The sequence below is a fragment of the Aythya fuligula genome, chromosome 7, assembly GCF_009819795.1.
Source record: "Aythya fuligula isolate bAytFul2 chromosome 7, bAytFul2.pri, whole genome shotgun sequence".
Taxonomy (NCBI): domain Eukaryota; kingdom Metazoa; phylum Chordata; class Aves; order Anseriformes; family Anatidae; genus Aythya; species Aythya fuligula.
The window spans coordinates 16853420-16867496 of record NC_045565.1 but is presented as its reverse complement, the minus strand read 5'-3'; the positions used below and the strand labels follow the sequence as shown (position 1 = coordinate 16867496).

Here is a 14077-nt window from a genome sequence, read left to right as displayed (position 1 = left end):
CCTCAGACTGTACGAGAGACATCAAAAAGCAATTGGAAAACTTACTAGGAAGAATGGTCTGTGGAAGTTTCCAGAGGAGTAACACCTGCTGTATTCTGCAAAAGTCCAAACAAAGGAGTCATTGATATCCACTTATTCACAAGGAGAAAGAAAAAGGCTTGCTTAAGTAATTTTCCATTTATTGCTTGAATATTAGCCTTTATGAGACATTGAAGTTTAAGTCTAAATGCAATTTAAGCTGTCAATGTCTGCAGAAAAGCGACAATTTTCCTGAGTTCCATCAGGGCAGTGACAGGTTTTTAGCACAGCCGATGCCTTTTTGCAGCGCCTATTCTTTTGTCTGCCAATGAGTCATTGTGCGTAAAGCCAAAAGCAAGAAGAGATAACCAGCTGGGCCAGGACCAGGAGACATGCTCATAATTATTTCCCCAAGCTTTTCCCCCAACCAGTCACTGCCCGCCTTTGCTTTAAAGGTACATTACATTTCCGCAGCACAATACATTCCTAAGCATTCAGATGAATATCAAAGCACTAACAAGAAAAGCAATGTTTCAGTTCAGTTTCCTTACTTAAGAGAAGCAATGCCAGCTGCACAGGTTCAATAGCAAAAGCCAGTTCTTATCCGCTTGCTTTAAATCCATCTAACACTTCCTAGGTACGTTATTTAAAAAAATGATGGCAATTTAAAAAGAAATGCTGCACTAGGTCTCCTCTCATCTACCTGAGGATTCCTATGTATGAAAAAAAAAAAAAAAAAAGCAAATCTTGTGTTTGAAAAAGAAGCTTTTTCAAGTCCTGGTGAAATGCTGCAGCTTAAAAAAAAAAAAAAAAAGCCAACAACAAAGGGAAAAAATGGCGTGTTACCAAATTAATCTGTCATTTCACGGTTCAAGTCCTGCAGACCCTCGGACCAGCAGCAGCAGCTGACCTGCCCTAGAAGGCCATGACAAGGTGCAGCGTAAGGAAAATTGTGCAAAATCTCTTGGGAATATTCAAATCTTGGGTAGGCATGCGCTCCTAGCAGGGAGCAGCAGGGTTTGTACGAAGGGAGGGTTGATGGCAACACGCTTGAAAGGCACAAGATGATGACGTGACACCAACCAAGAATTTTAATCTGATTGCTGCTGCCTATTCATGTGAAAAATAGAGAGGTTTTTTTTTTTTGCAGACACTGAACTCAAAACCCTGAAGGGGGAAAGGGGTGGGTGGGGGTGGAGGACAGCTGAAAGGGAATGGGGGGAGAGGAAATCACTGTATCTGAAATGGATTTCAAGCCGGATTCTCAGCATCACATTCTATTATTTCTGACAGCGACACAGCAAGCCATGCAGTCAGAATGGTCAGAACCATTATTTATCCCAACCTCATTTAATAATCATCCAGCAGTGAATAGATTAGAGCAGAGAGTTTGGAAACAGGGATTGGCAGCATGAAAAGAATAGGAAATACCTTCTGCGGCTTTTTATGTGGCGCTTTATAAAGCTTCTCCATTTTTTCTAAATCTGCCTCTAACTCAGTCTGGTAGAGGTAGAGGTCTTTTTCTAGATCAGTCTGGTTAAAGAAGGAGAAGAAGAATGGGAAAATAATGCTTAGGGTTAGGGGAAACCAAAGGAATGTTAATTTTGAAAAAAAAAATAAGCGAGCCTTTTTAATTGAAAAAGACAAAGATGGTATGGACAATACACAGAAATTCACTAGTAATTAATCACATTTCAATCATTACAGAGGAAATTGATTTAGGCATTTAAGATCCAAAATTAAAAGATGCACAGCAGGCCTACTAGAATCTACTTCTACAAACCATAAAGTTATAAAACCCACCTGTAAAAAAAAAAAAAGATACTGTAACAATATTCAATAGTATGTTAGTATAATTATCATTGCAAGTCAGATAGCAAAACCACCACTCTAAACTACTGTTGATTATGTTTTTGAGAATTGTTTATTAAATCAATTCACTAGCTACTTGTTAGGCTAATGAGCTGAAGCCCAATTAAAAAAAAAAAAAAATCACAAGCACACAAAACCCAAGCAGTGCTACAAAAGAAATAAAGAAATAAATCCACATACACACATACATACGCACTGGATGCTGTAGTACAACGTATGCGAGACACAATTACCTTTCTATCCTCTCTAGTAAGGATAGAGCAATCTCCAGGAGTATAATCCCAAATCTTTTTTGGAGGCTGATGGAAAGCAGAGGAAGGAAATGAGGAAATGAAGATAAGGAAAGACATCACAGAGAATATGGAAACTGGATTAGAACAGAGAGGGAATACAATAGGGGTTTTGCATCAACACTGAAAAGAAATTATATATATATAAAAAAAAAAAAAAACAACAACAGAGAAAGAGAGAGAGAGAGGGATAAAAACACTCTAGCACAAGTATCAGGAGATCATGGGAGGTAAAAGGGAGCATACATGCAAGTCAGGGAGGGGTTGTTTTCAGTAATGTTTGAGGACAGTTTTATTTTTGCAAGGTGCTCTGAGGCATTTTGGACTCTCTAGGAGGAGCCCACAGCTGGTGGTTAAAGCATTCTTAACACACACAAAAAAAAAAAAAGGAAAAAAAATAATAAAAGAAAAAAACACAAAGCAAAACAAGGAAAAAAACACATGGTCATAAAAAGCGTTTGTTTTGCTCATTCTTCTTTTCAAAAGGAAAGGGTAAAACAAGGGCCTTTGATAAAGAAAAGGGAGATATCTTTCCCACCCCCGGCAGACTCTGAATACATACCATGTGAACAAATGGCTGAATTTCCAGTGTTGGCATTGTGGGGCAATGAGAACGCAGAGTTGTTATTTTCTATTTTTCTATTTTGGAGGAGGGGGGTGTTTGTGGTGGTTTTTGGCTTTTGTTTTTCTCATTGGAGATAGTGAAGTTTGGAAACAAGTTATTTAAAAAATATTCTACAGGAAAAGGCTCCTATTTCAAAATAGGATTTTTCCTGTTTTATATACATGTAAATAAATTGGGAAGGAATATTCAAAATGTAAGACCTTTGTCATATCCAAATAATGCCATGATAACCGTCTCCCATCAAACATGCACTTCACTGATAAACTCAAACAGACTTTGTTCTTACTTTGTGAAATCAAAATACGTTTACTCTGTGTTTCCAAACAAAAATAACCTTTGTTGGTTGGCAAGCTCAACTTCACCCTGTATGTATGTCCATACTGGCTTATATAACTATTTTATCAAAGCATCTCTGACAGAGAATCTCCTGGTGTCAGTCCATCAAAGGTAAGACTGAGCTACAACACTCGGGTCTTCGTCCAAAGTCCTTCAGGTTTCTTTACGGCCTGGATCTGTAGTATGAACTAGACTCACTTCTAAACTTGGACAGCCACTGTGGGGATTGCAACCACTGTAAATCCCTATTTCTTATCTATAAGATCAGCAGCTGCAGGTGAATAGGTAAGATGGTGCTACAAAGATTTAGGTTTGAGATGTGGAGGGTAGGAGGTAAGAAGACAGGACACAGACCCTTTTTCTCCAACCCCCTGCTTCTTTGTTAATAGAAAAGAGCTTGCTCAGTGCCATCCGAGGAGGGGCTGGGAGAAAAGTGCCCACAATCACAACAGAAGGCAACTGAGCTCTAGACTTACTGACCATCAGGGGTTTTTCTGGGGGGCTTCACGGAGCTGTGAAGTCACAGTCAGAAGGAAGAAGAAAGAAACCTGTGGGAATTCAGTATCAGCAGTGCCCTGGAAAATCATCCATGCTGCAGAGTGATCTCCCTGGCTGCATGTCCGTAGATCTGCCTAGAAATGCATCTGGGATGCTGGACAAGCAGAGCATTGCTTTGGCTGCCCTAGGAAGTGCATGTGCTTTCCTCAATGTAAATCCCTATTCATGGTCATTCTGGTGTGTTCGGGGAGCAATACCACAGCCTCATAAGAATCCTGTGCTGCCTTTCAGCAAGGGTGTTTCTTGCCCGTGTCACATAATTGCAGTTAAAGACATAAAATTAGGGGAAATTATGCTTTTACAAGATATATTATCTGCAGCACTAGTGGGGGAAGCTTGCTCAAACAGAATTTTTGAAAATCACAGGCCCTAGGAGATGTCACTTGAAATGCTCTGTGCCTAACCAGTAGCTGATAACAAAAGTCTGGTCCTCTCATGGCTGAACTGAGCACAGTTCACAGTACTCCATAAAGAGTACTCTGCTGGCTCTGGCCACCAAGCTCAGACGAAGCTTTGCTGAATTTGTCAGGTTCAAGAGCAGCTACCTATAGAAGTCTGAGATGGCATCCTCAATTAAAGTGCCTGATGTAATGCTGAAACAGTATGTGCTGAAACACAGAGTGGAACATCCAGACACCAATCATGCCTGTTTTTCAGTAGAAATTACATTATTTCTATGATGTGATCAGGCTAGGTACCCAAATTCAGGCAGCTATATTCTGTGCAGAGGAATTTTGTCACTTTCTTGAGAAGCATGAGCAAAGCTTAGGTTTAAAGAAAGTCTGCCCTCTGGTGTCCACGTTCAATAGCCTTTGAAGCCAGTACTGAACCCTAAATGGTTTTTTTGGTTGTACATGGAAGGAAATCCCAGCAGTGCTCAGAAGTGGTGCGCATGAGCATTTGACAACAGACCTCAAGGAGAAAGGAGAAATCGCTGCTACACTTGAATAAATGTGAAAGGCTGATGCTGACCCTCTGATGCAGTAAGAACAGACAATTAAACATTATTTAATAATGAAATGCAGAGCATCTAATCAGGGTAGCATTTTATGGCCTGGTTCTCAAAGTCCACTACCTCTTTTTTTTCTGCAGGTAGCCCTCACCACTGATGTGTTCCTCCATCAGAAAGGCCCTTTGACAAATAATTCAAATAATTAAGCTTTGCTTCATCCTTTTCCCGAGTAAGAAATCAAGGCTATGCTTTTTCAAGCATAAAAACACAGCTCCATTTGAAAAGAAAGCACGCTGTTCTCAAACTCCTTTGGTTTCAAGGAATGGTCGGGGCTGCTCAAACAGACTGATGCACCCGGTTCAGACAACGGGCAGCTAAGTGCATAATGAAAGGAGCAGGAAGTGGGGTCATAATCTGTTATGGATAGCTGGAAATTACTGATCTATAGCTTGCAAACCAAGGCCAGAAATAAATGAGTGATTCACTTTGAATTAAAGCTATCCCAAATATTTTTAGGAAGAGAGAGAATAAGAGCATTGAAAGAAGACTTTCATTAGTAAGAACGGGACGTTACTGCTACTGTTAACAATAAAAATAGAGCTTGAACTGTGGTGTAAAAAAATATTGCCTTCTTGGTAAATATAGCTGGAAGGTGGGGAGTGTTGGTAAATGGTTTCAAAGTACTTTAAAGCAGTCACACAACAGCTGTTTTACATCAACACCAGAATGATGTTATGAACAATCACATTTTTAAATGAGTAAAACAACTGTTCCAGGTTTAGGGCCTAGCAAGAGATGTGACAATAATTAAAAATAATAATAATAATAATAAAAAAAGAAGGAAAGAAAGAAAGAAAAAAGAAAAAAAAATGGTAGGTTGATTTTATTGGTCACTGCAACTATCAAACTTACCGGTTTCCCAAACTCCAATTCCGAAAAGAATTTATACCAAGGTTCATTCTTTAAATCTATCTCTTCTGGGCTTATATCCCGAGTCTAAAGGAGTTGGTGACAGGGGAATGGAAGAAAGAGAAGGATAACATTATGCAAAGAATACACGGAAAGGGACTGTTAAAGATGCAGATCCCATGGTTTCCATTCTAAAATGCTGATATTTAGCCTTATAATTTGGAATTTCTATAGCACCTCTCTCACAAAAGCCATGGACCGCTTTGCAAACATCGGTTAAGCCTAATGGCATCATTGTGAGAGACATGAATATGAATGAATTCCATTTTACAGATCAGGAGACCTACACAGAGAGATTATGCAGCTTGCCCAGAGTCACAGGGAGACTCAATGGAAGAGCTGGGAGTCAACCAGTCCCTCAGTCCTACTATCAGACAATTCCACTAAGACCAAAGCTGCATGTACTTCTTGAACTTTTTTAAATCATTCTTTGCTTTAAAAAAAGGCAGTTTCAGTGAGACACAAATCAAATACAGCAAAATACTGCATCTTTAACAGTACATGAATATGTGAGAAACCCTGTTCTATACACTGCAAACAGCATGAAAGGTGGTTTTCTAAAACAAAGGGGACACAGGTCAGACAGAGAGCATTTCTGAAATTTCTGAAGGGACACAGAGAGAGAGACATTATTACTTGTTTCTGCACAAATAAATGTTAGAGAATCAGAAAAACTAAAATGAAGGAAAATCAGACAGGACAGGAAACAGTACAGTTGAAAAGAAAATTCCCTTTTGATCATACAAAACAAAGTCTGTCCTAATGCTTCATATGATGGAGGATTCTGATAGCCACAGCTCTGGGTGTGATTACTAGCAGATATCCACAAATCTCCTGCAGCCTCCTCAGAAACAAAAAGAAAGATCTAGTTGCTAAACAGCATATTACTGTTGTATTTAATGAGACTGATGGAGACCATAAAGCCACTACTTCAAGATGTTTCTTTCTATTGCTTGAAATTAAAGCTCAAAAAATAACATTGGAAGTAATATAGCTATCACATTCTTCTCAACTTTGATGAGCTCTGTACAATTTTTTCAATTATGCTGATGATGATCCTGTTCATGGCTTTTAGATTCTGATTCAACAGCTCAATTAAATACTCTATGAAGTCTGAACATGTAAACAGTGCCACTGGTGAGATCAGAATTTTTGCAAAGGCTTAAATACACAGATGAAGCAGGCCTTTTGCCACAAGGTTTAATCTTGGCTGTTTATCATGAGACAAAACTGCCACTGAAGTCAGCAGAAATCTTGCTCCAGGATGGGCTGCAGGAATGGAGTAGTCATACTATGTTCAAACCACTCCTCACTTGCTCTTTTTGTACTGGGCTGAGGCAGCTCCCATCACAATCAAGGGAGTAATCCATTGCCTACTTCAATCGGCAGTAGATCATGCTCCAACCAGGAGCAACTTCACTGAAGTCAATGAAGGGACACAGGTGTGAAAAGAAGTTCGTTTCAGGATCTTTAAAAAGTGATGGACCTTGATTGCACTTGGAGGGAAAAAAGACACAGTAATAAGAAACTCCAGGTCCCAGATCAGACTTGATTCTTATGTTTCTATTGATTTAAACTGCTGTACAATGCTCGTGTTTCAGCACAAAATCCATGGTATGTTTTTCAGGGTCGTTCATCTACCTACTCCATGTATAGATCAATGTCTGAGCTATTAAGGCATAGAGTCCAGTTTACATTTGGAATCCCACATGCAATTAGCACTTCCAATCAAATCCTTTAAATTAATGCCTATATCGAACAATTACACCTTTATCTAACAAACTGGCTATTCACTAATAACCCCACTCAAGTGCTTACAGTATTGCACTTGTAGCCTGAAGGACACTGATTCATGGTGATTTATGCAGGACTGGCTGAGGTTAGCACCACCTATCTGCCTTGCCAAGTCTTCCCAGTTAAGCCTGCAGAATGAGACTTCTGTATGTCCCCTAGCCATCAAAACTGACAGCTTACTCACTAACTCAAAATGAAATCGGTAACAGTTCACTTAGTACTCCAGGTTATGCACCTGTGTAGCTGGGGAGCCTGTTCACATTCAGTTTTGCCACCCCAGCCATGGCTGAGGAATAAAGCAGCCAGGGGGCCATATCCCAGTGCACCTCAGAAGCATCCCCTAAAGCACATTACAGGCACTCTAAAAATTACTTTTTTTGGTGTTTAAAGCTAATGGCATCAGAAGAACACATAAATTGAACCATCCTGCTTTGTTGTATAATTCCTTCAACTCTACTGCTGTGCCCTAGAAAAAGTACAACTGGTAAAACAGCTGCCGAAGAGGTCAGTGTCAAACATGGATTAAAAACTAGGGTTAGTGATCCATACTTAACACAGAAAACAACATGTCCAAAAGTAAAGAAGCCTCTCAGTCACCCTGGATCTTGCTTTATAGAGAGAGACAATGTTAAGAAGTTATGCAAAACAGTTTTCTAAACAAAATATACAGGAAATGCACCACATGAGCACTGCAATGCAAACATAAGGAGTCATATTGGAATGGAACTGGACAAGCACTCAGGGAGTGTATTACATTCATGGGATCAAGGTACAGAGTAGGATAAGACAAACATTACCATCTTTTCGCTGTTCAGAACTGAAGACTTTCCTGGCTGATAGTCATAAATGCTCCTGGGCTCCGCACGGTATTTTCTAGTGTCCACCTTCTTGTCTGGAGGCTCCCAGTCAGTCCTGAGGAAAGAAAGATCAATTAACACAAAATGCTGTGGTTTCCACGGAGACAAATACTTTCTTTTGACAGACGCCTTCCCCTGTTAATCCTGGTTTAATCAGGGTACTTCTTTCATCTAGGAAAGAAACCTGCTGCAAGAGGCCCAGTTTAGATAGGGCTCTGAGCATGTAGTTGTTTTTCTACAGCAGGCAGAGTTTGACAGAACTCAAATACTGAAACCACTGGAGCATAAGGGCTTCTTCCTTGTACTTTCAATAAACTGCCAGACTTTCATATCTTTCCTGATTGGAAATAGCTTAATAATGGACTTCAACTAAACTCACAAGTACCAACACATCCAAGTTTTGAGCAGAACTCAGATAAAATCTCATTTTGCTAAACCCCTTCTTTTTGGTCACGTCACTGATTAACTGACTACTGTGCAGTACCTGGAACTGCTCTTGACTCTGGTGGCACTCTGAGATCCAAGAAATGGTCTTTTCTACAGATAAGAACCCATTACCTCTGACTGACATTTGTAAAAATAGCTTGTAAATAATAGCTTGTAAAAATAGTCCATTAACTATCCAAACAACTATAATTTTGTTCTGTATACACACTGGCACAGCTCAGACAGTATTAGTCATAACACATGTAGTGTCCATATCCTATGATGTCCAGCGCCTTCCCAAAAAGTAGTATATTCAAAGCGGGGAGAATTCTGCAGGACATTAAATATTCATTGCCCAATTTTTTTCCTTCATTTGGTAAATATATTCTTTGCTGTTACAATGAGGTTTAAAATACATGGTAACAAACAAAACAAAAGATCAGAATAGAAGTAATACTGAAATATCAGAAATGACACACCTAACTAGAACCTGCTTCCAATAAAGTCCATGTGGGTGGGATTCTCAGAGAAGAATAGTATAGAATTTATTTATTTATTTATTTATTTATTAACCAAGGCTCAACATAAATTCAAATGCTTTTCCTCTGCAATTATTGCTATTTGCTTGTATTCAGAGGTGCCTTTACAGTGTCACACTGAGCAGAGATCTTCTGCTGTGCTCCTGTGGTAGGTACTGTATAGACACGACATCCAGGAAACACTCACCCCAGAAGGAAGCTACCTATCTAACAGAGGGTGCGATGCCTGGTAACAACCAAATACAACCACAGAGAGACTTGCAATGGGTGACTGCACTATGACAATAAAGGAGTTCATGGGTGCCTGGTAGAGTAATCTGAATTGAAACTACACTTCTACCTCCCTAAAAAGTTTAACTGGACTTGTGGACCTAGATCCTCCACCTTTGTTCCCTTCCCATTTACAGCTTTCAGAGATTCTTCCAGTACTGATCCAAACATATCTTAGTTCAGGTCACCTTTCTGGGCTTGACTTCCGCGATGAAGAACGGTTTGGCAATGGCAAAGTGGCAGACCTCTTAAACACCTTCTCCGAGTCAATATTGTCCATCTCACTCTTGGAGCGGGGAACTGAAGGCTGGCTTCTGGCTGTAGAGTAAATCAAATGTAGGAATGTTAGTGAACAGGATGGGAGGCCAACAAATATATCCTTTACATACCCCTTATGTCTGAAAGATTACACAAGAAATAGGAATTACTTACTCTCATCAGAATAGGAATAACGAGGAGAGTATGAATCAGAATCTTCATCTGAAAGACAAAAGCATTTTGCAAGTGAGATGAAAAAGCCCCAGAGAAGCATCAGAGATCCTTTTCATTTCTTATACTAATACACTGGACATAATTTGAGAGTAATCTGCCCAACACTTACCACAAAGAGGATCCTAAAAAAAGAAAAATCTTTTTGAGGTTTAGATTGCATTTAAAAATAATTTATAAATGAGATATAAATATTAATGTTGTACTTACACTAATACCTTTCTCCAGTCTCTCAAAGCACTTTAAAAATAATCACTTTTTGTCACAAAACACCTCTAGAGCAAGTGTTATGAGATCCACTTTATCAAAAGCTGAAAGGTAAATCAAGGATCTAAAAGATGAAGTATATACCTAAAATTACTCATCAAGTGTTAGACACAGTAACAGGTCTGAGGAGTCCTGCTCTCAATCACACATGATAATCAGTGGGCCATCTTCCTTGTATTAAGTAGCACACCAAACTGAAGTATGTTCACAGACTCATATTATCTTTTAAGCACAGATATACGTGTGTGTATTGTGCCAGGAATGTTACTTGGACCAAGAGACTGTCCTTGTCTGAAGAGCTTACGTTTTAAATAAGAAAGATACACCTAGATAATGTAATTGAGATGTTCAAGCAGCTCTATAAAGGCTAGCAGTGAACATCATCCTAGAGAGTATTTCTGGCTTGATCAAAAGCCTAGCACTATCTTTCCACCATCTTCAGCATGCTTTGGAGTAAATCCTCAATGAACCACATATAGTAGCAGGGGGAGTTGGGCTCAAAACTGGAAAGTAGACCCACAGGCCCATCACCTTTCTCTACAGATGAGGTTCAAACTAGCCAGGAAATATACATGAGATATGTACAGGACTTCAAGGCAAAACGCAGAAAAATAAAATGCAATGACTGCAAAGAAAACTTCAAGCAAAGGTATTACTATTATCTCTGTGAATAAACAACTAAAAGTATCAGAGAAAAATACAGAAAACCAGAAATATACAAAGAAAAGATTATACTATACAAGTGTCACATGAACTTAGTGATGTCAATCAACAGATTGAAAAAATCTGCAGCTTCTCTCTCAAGAAGGACGTCAAGGAGCTGCTTCACCCAACTTCATCCCCTGGAAAAACAATTTGGCTAATACAGCTGACCTCAGCTTGCACTTGTGGCTTAATCGAGCCTTTCAGAAAGGCTCAAAGAAGTCTTAACTCTTAGCTCCTCTGTAGAGTTCTCGTGGAGAATGAATTAAACTGAAGGTTTAAGTTCCAAGCAGATGGTTATTGATTCTTCAGTGCTTATTATAACCTTCAGGCTAAAAAAGTAATGAAGGACAATTTTCAGGCCAATTTCCATGATTTAGACCTAAATGACAGAAAATAAATATTGATCTACTTTATGTTATTATACTGAATTGTTGAAAAAGTTGACTGCTATTCCCATATAAAAGATGGGTTTATTCAGGTAGCAAAATACTCGGTAAGCCACTGTCTGTCCCTACAAAAACATGTAAACATATCTAAAAATATCTTCGCACCCATTCAGTTCTTGTATTTAATGTTAGTGATCAATGAAAAAATCGATCTACTTACTTGAAGAGAAATATCAATATTTGTTATCAATTATCATTCAGATAGGAAAAACAGGAAAAAAGATCACTTCAGATAAATGCAAGATTCCAATTGCAAATATTTTAATATCTACAATAAGGAAGACAGGTATAATGTTTTATCTCTTCAAGTACCTTTTGAAGAATAATATCTGTGTTTTCTCCCCTTTTACAACAATGAATACTAAAACACAGAAAACTGGAATGACTCAATAAAGTTTAAGGAGTAAACCAGAGGTGAACATTAGAATAAGATCTCCTGCTTCTCAGAGCTGCATTTTATCTATGGGACGCTCCTTACTGGAGCTGGGTATCACCAGTTTGTACTTTCAAAATATGTTTCTTCTTTGTGAGAAGAAACAGCTCCCCTGTACTTCCTAGCAAATCTGTAGTTTTTCCTTTTTTGAAAAGAAAAAAAAAAGGGGGGGGGGGGGGTGTTTGTTTTTTTTTTGGTTGGCCAAAATCTCTAGATTTCAATATCCTTAAACTTTGAAGGCATTTTAAAGAGAAACACAAACCTTAGTGTTTTTAGACCATCAACCCAAGGCAAAAAGACTATGACACTTAGATTGCATGAAATTTGAGGCTTGAGGTTTCAACCCCTCTGTGTATAAGCACTCTGCAGTTGAATGCATCACTTTCAAATGTTATCTGAACATGAAACATGGACTTCAACCCTGCTATGTCATTAGATATTCTGGATTCCTTATCGACAAAGGAATCCAAGCGTGTGTTAGAGAAGCATTTCCCAATGTATTGAGAATAAAGAGCAAGCATTTGGTCCAATAAAATTTCAACTACCTAAACCAGCAAATTACTTTCATCTGCACATTCGTAAGCGCATAGGGGACATTTATGGGAAACCAGACTTTTAATACACTAAGATCATTGGTTTTGCAAACTATGTTAGTTCAGACAAGAGTAAAATGAATTCTCAAACTTCATTACAAACAAGAAAATTGAATCACTGTAAAATTCCTTTAGCAACTAGTTATTGAGGCTCTTTGTTTCTCTCTCATCCATACTGAAATGCCATTCTGCCAACAGTAGATGATTTATACTACATTGTGATTTGCTAGACAGGACTCTTCACCTGCAGGTTTCACCAAGAAATAAACATATTAGATACCTCTATGACACTAGTCCATATTCATTGTCACACTGAAATGCACCTTACATCCCCTATTCTTTGAGCATCTCAGCTGGAACCCAGGTTGAATGCTTATTTTTTTTTTTTTTTTTTTTTTTTTTTTTACACAGTACCCACCAAATGTTTAATACAAACACTGAATAAAATGGTTAATTAACAGTCTCACTAGGGTTGGCTTGAGGCACAGGCTAAATAGGCAAGTTCCTAAATTGCAGGATCCAAAGAAATAGCAAAACACCAAGCCAATAAGGCTGTCACCACCAACAAATTTCTAATCAGGAAACATCTGCATGCCCAATATGCGCAGCAGATTCCAATGTTTTTCATATATCAGTATTTTCATACGCATGTACATGGTTATAGGGTTGTCATGACAGTAAATACAATTCCATCATCCCTGAAACATGACTGACAAAGGATTCTAGGTTGTACTTGAAGTTTAAAAGAATCTGCTGGGCACATGAGGAAGCTGGTGTAAATACAGTGTTACAAGTTGCAAGATATGCTGACAAGACTGTCAAAATCTGTCCTTGCCTAGATATGCCAGTGCACATAAGACCAGCCCTGAACCCATATTAGTGAGTTATATTTATTTTAAAGGACTACATCAAGGGACTGATCCAAAACCCACTGAAGCAAGCAGTCATTTCACCAATAGACTTCAGTGGAATTTTGGTCTGGCCCTATTACTGTGTTAATAGTCAAAAACAGAAGTGAATAATTAAAGAAACATATTGATTTAAAGGGGGGGGGCGGGCAGAATAAATCTCAGTTAAACCGCATCTTTACATGTATGTCAGCGTTTTAGGCATGTTAAATAATCACTGCACACACATGGCTAAGTACAACTGATAAGCGCATAAAACCAAGCAAACCCCAGGTCTGCAGCATTAGTCAACTACTAGTTAGAAAGCCAGAGGAGCACTGCAAAGCCAAAAGGCGGCATACAGTCAAGGCAATGCTTAGAGTGCAGCAAATAATTATGATGCAGGATAATGCTCAGCAACTAGAAAAAACTCCAGGAAGAAAATAAATGGACAAGGCAGCATTTGTGCAGAAAAATATATAGGGTCCTTTATTTTTACCTTCAGAGATAGGGCTAGGAGTAGACGCAGGAAACTGGTATGTAGGAGAATAAGGATTGTCTTCTGCAGCAGAGAAAAGCAGTGGATTTTGAGACTATCCACAGTGAAGCGGAGGTTCTGCTTCATCCCCCAATTTCCTACCACCAGATGGTTTTATCGTTTACTTTAATAACACTTGTGTAAACATCATTGTACTTTTAAAAAGATTAATGGATTAGCAAAGACTTAGTTATTTTATGCATCACACAAGAA

At 38.7% G+C, this 14077-nt stretch overlaps 1 protein-coding gene across 38 annotated transcripts in view; it reads right to left on the bottom strand.

Annotated features, from left to right (window-relative positions):
- SORBS1 (sorbin and SH3 domain containing 1) overlaps positions 1-14077 on the bottom strand; it is a 163804-nt gene that overhangs the window by 26899 nt on the left and 122828 nt on the right. For 16 of the 38 annotated variants that reach the window (XM_032190804.1, XM_032190803.1, XM_032190808.1 and 13 more), the window contains 9 exons: positions 13826-13888; positions 9939-9986; positions 9695-9824; positions 8212-8326; positions 5564-5647; positions 2743-2757; positions 2124-2189; positions 1450-1551; positions 46-95 (listed from right to left, as the gene is read on the bottom strand). In XM_032190804.1, the coding sequence (XP_032046695.1) occupies positions 46-95; positions 1450-1551; positions 2124-2189; positions 2743-2757; positions 5564-5647; positions 8212-8326; positions 9695-9824; positions 9939-9986; positions 13826-13888 (673 nt within the window). The remainder of the gene's footprint in view (positions 1-45; positions 96-1449; positions 1552-2123; positions 2190-2742; positions 2758-5563; positions 5648-8211; positions 8327-9694; positions 9825-9938; positions 9987-13825; positions 13889-14077) is intronic. The other 22 variants (XM_032190813.1, XM_032190830.1, XM_032190824.1 and 19 more) reach the window with 9 other exon arrangements.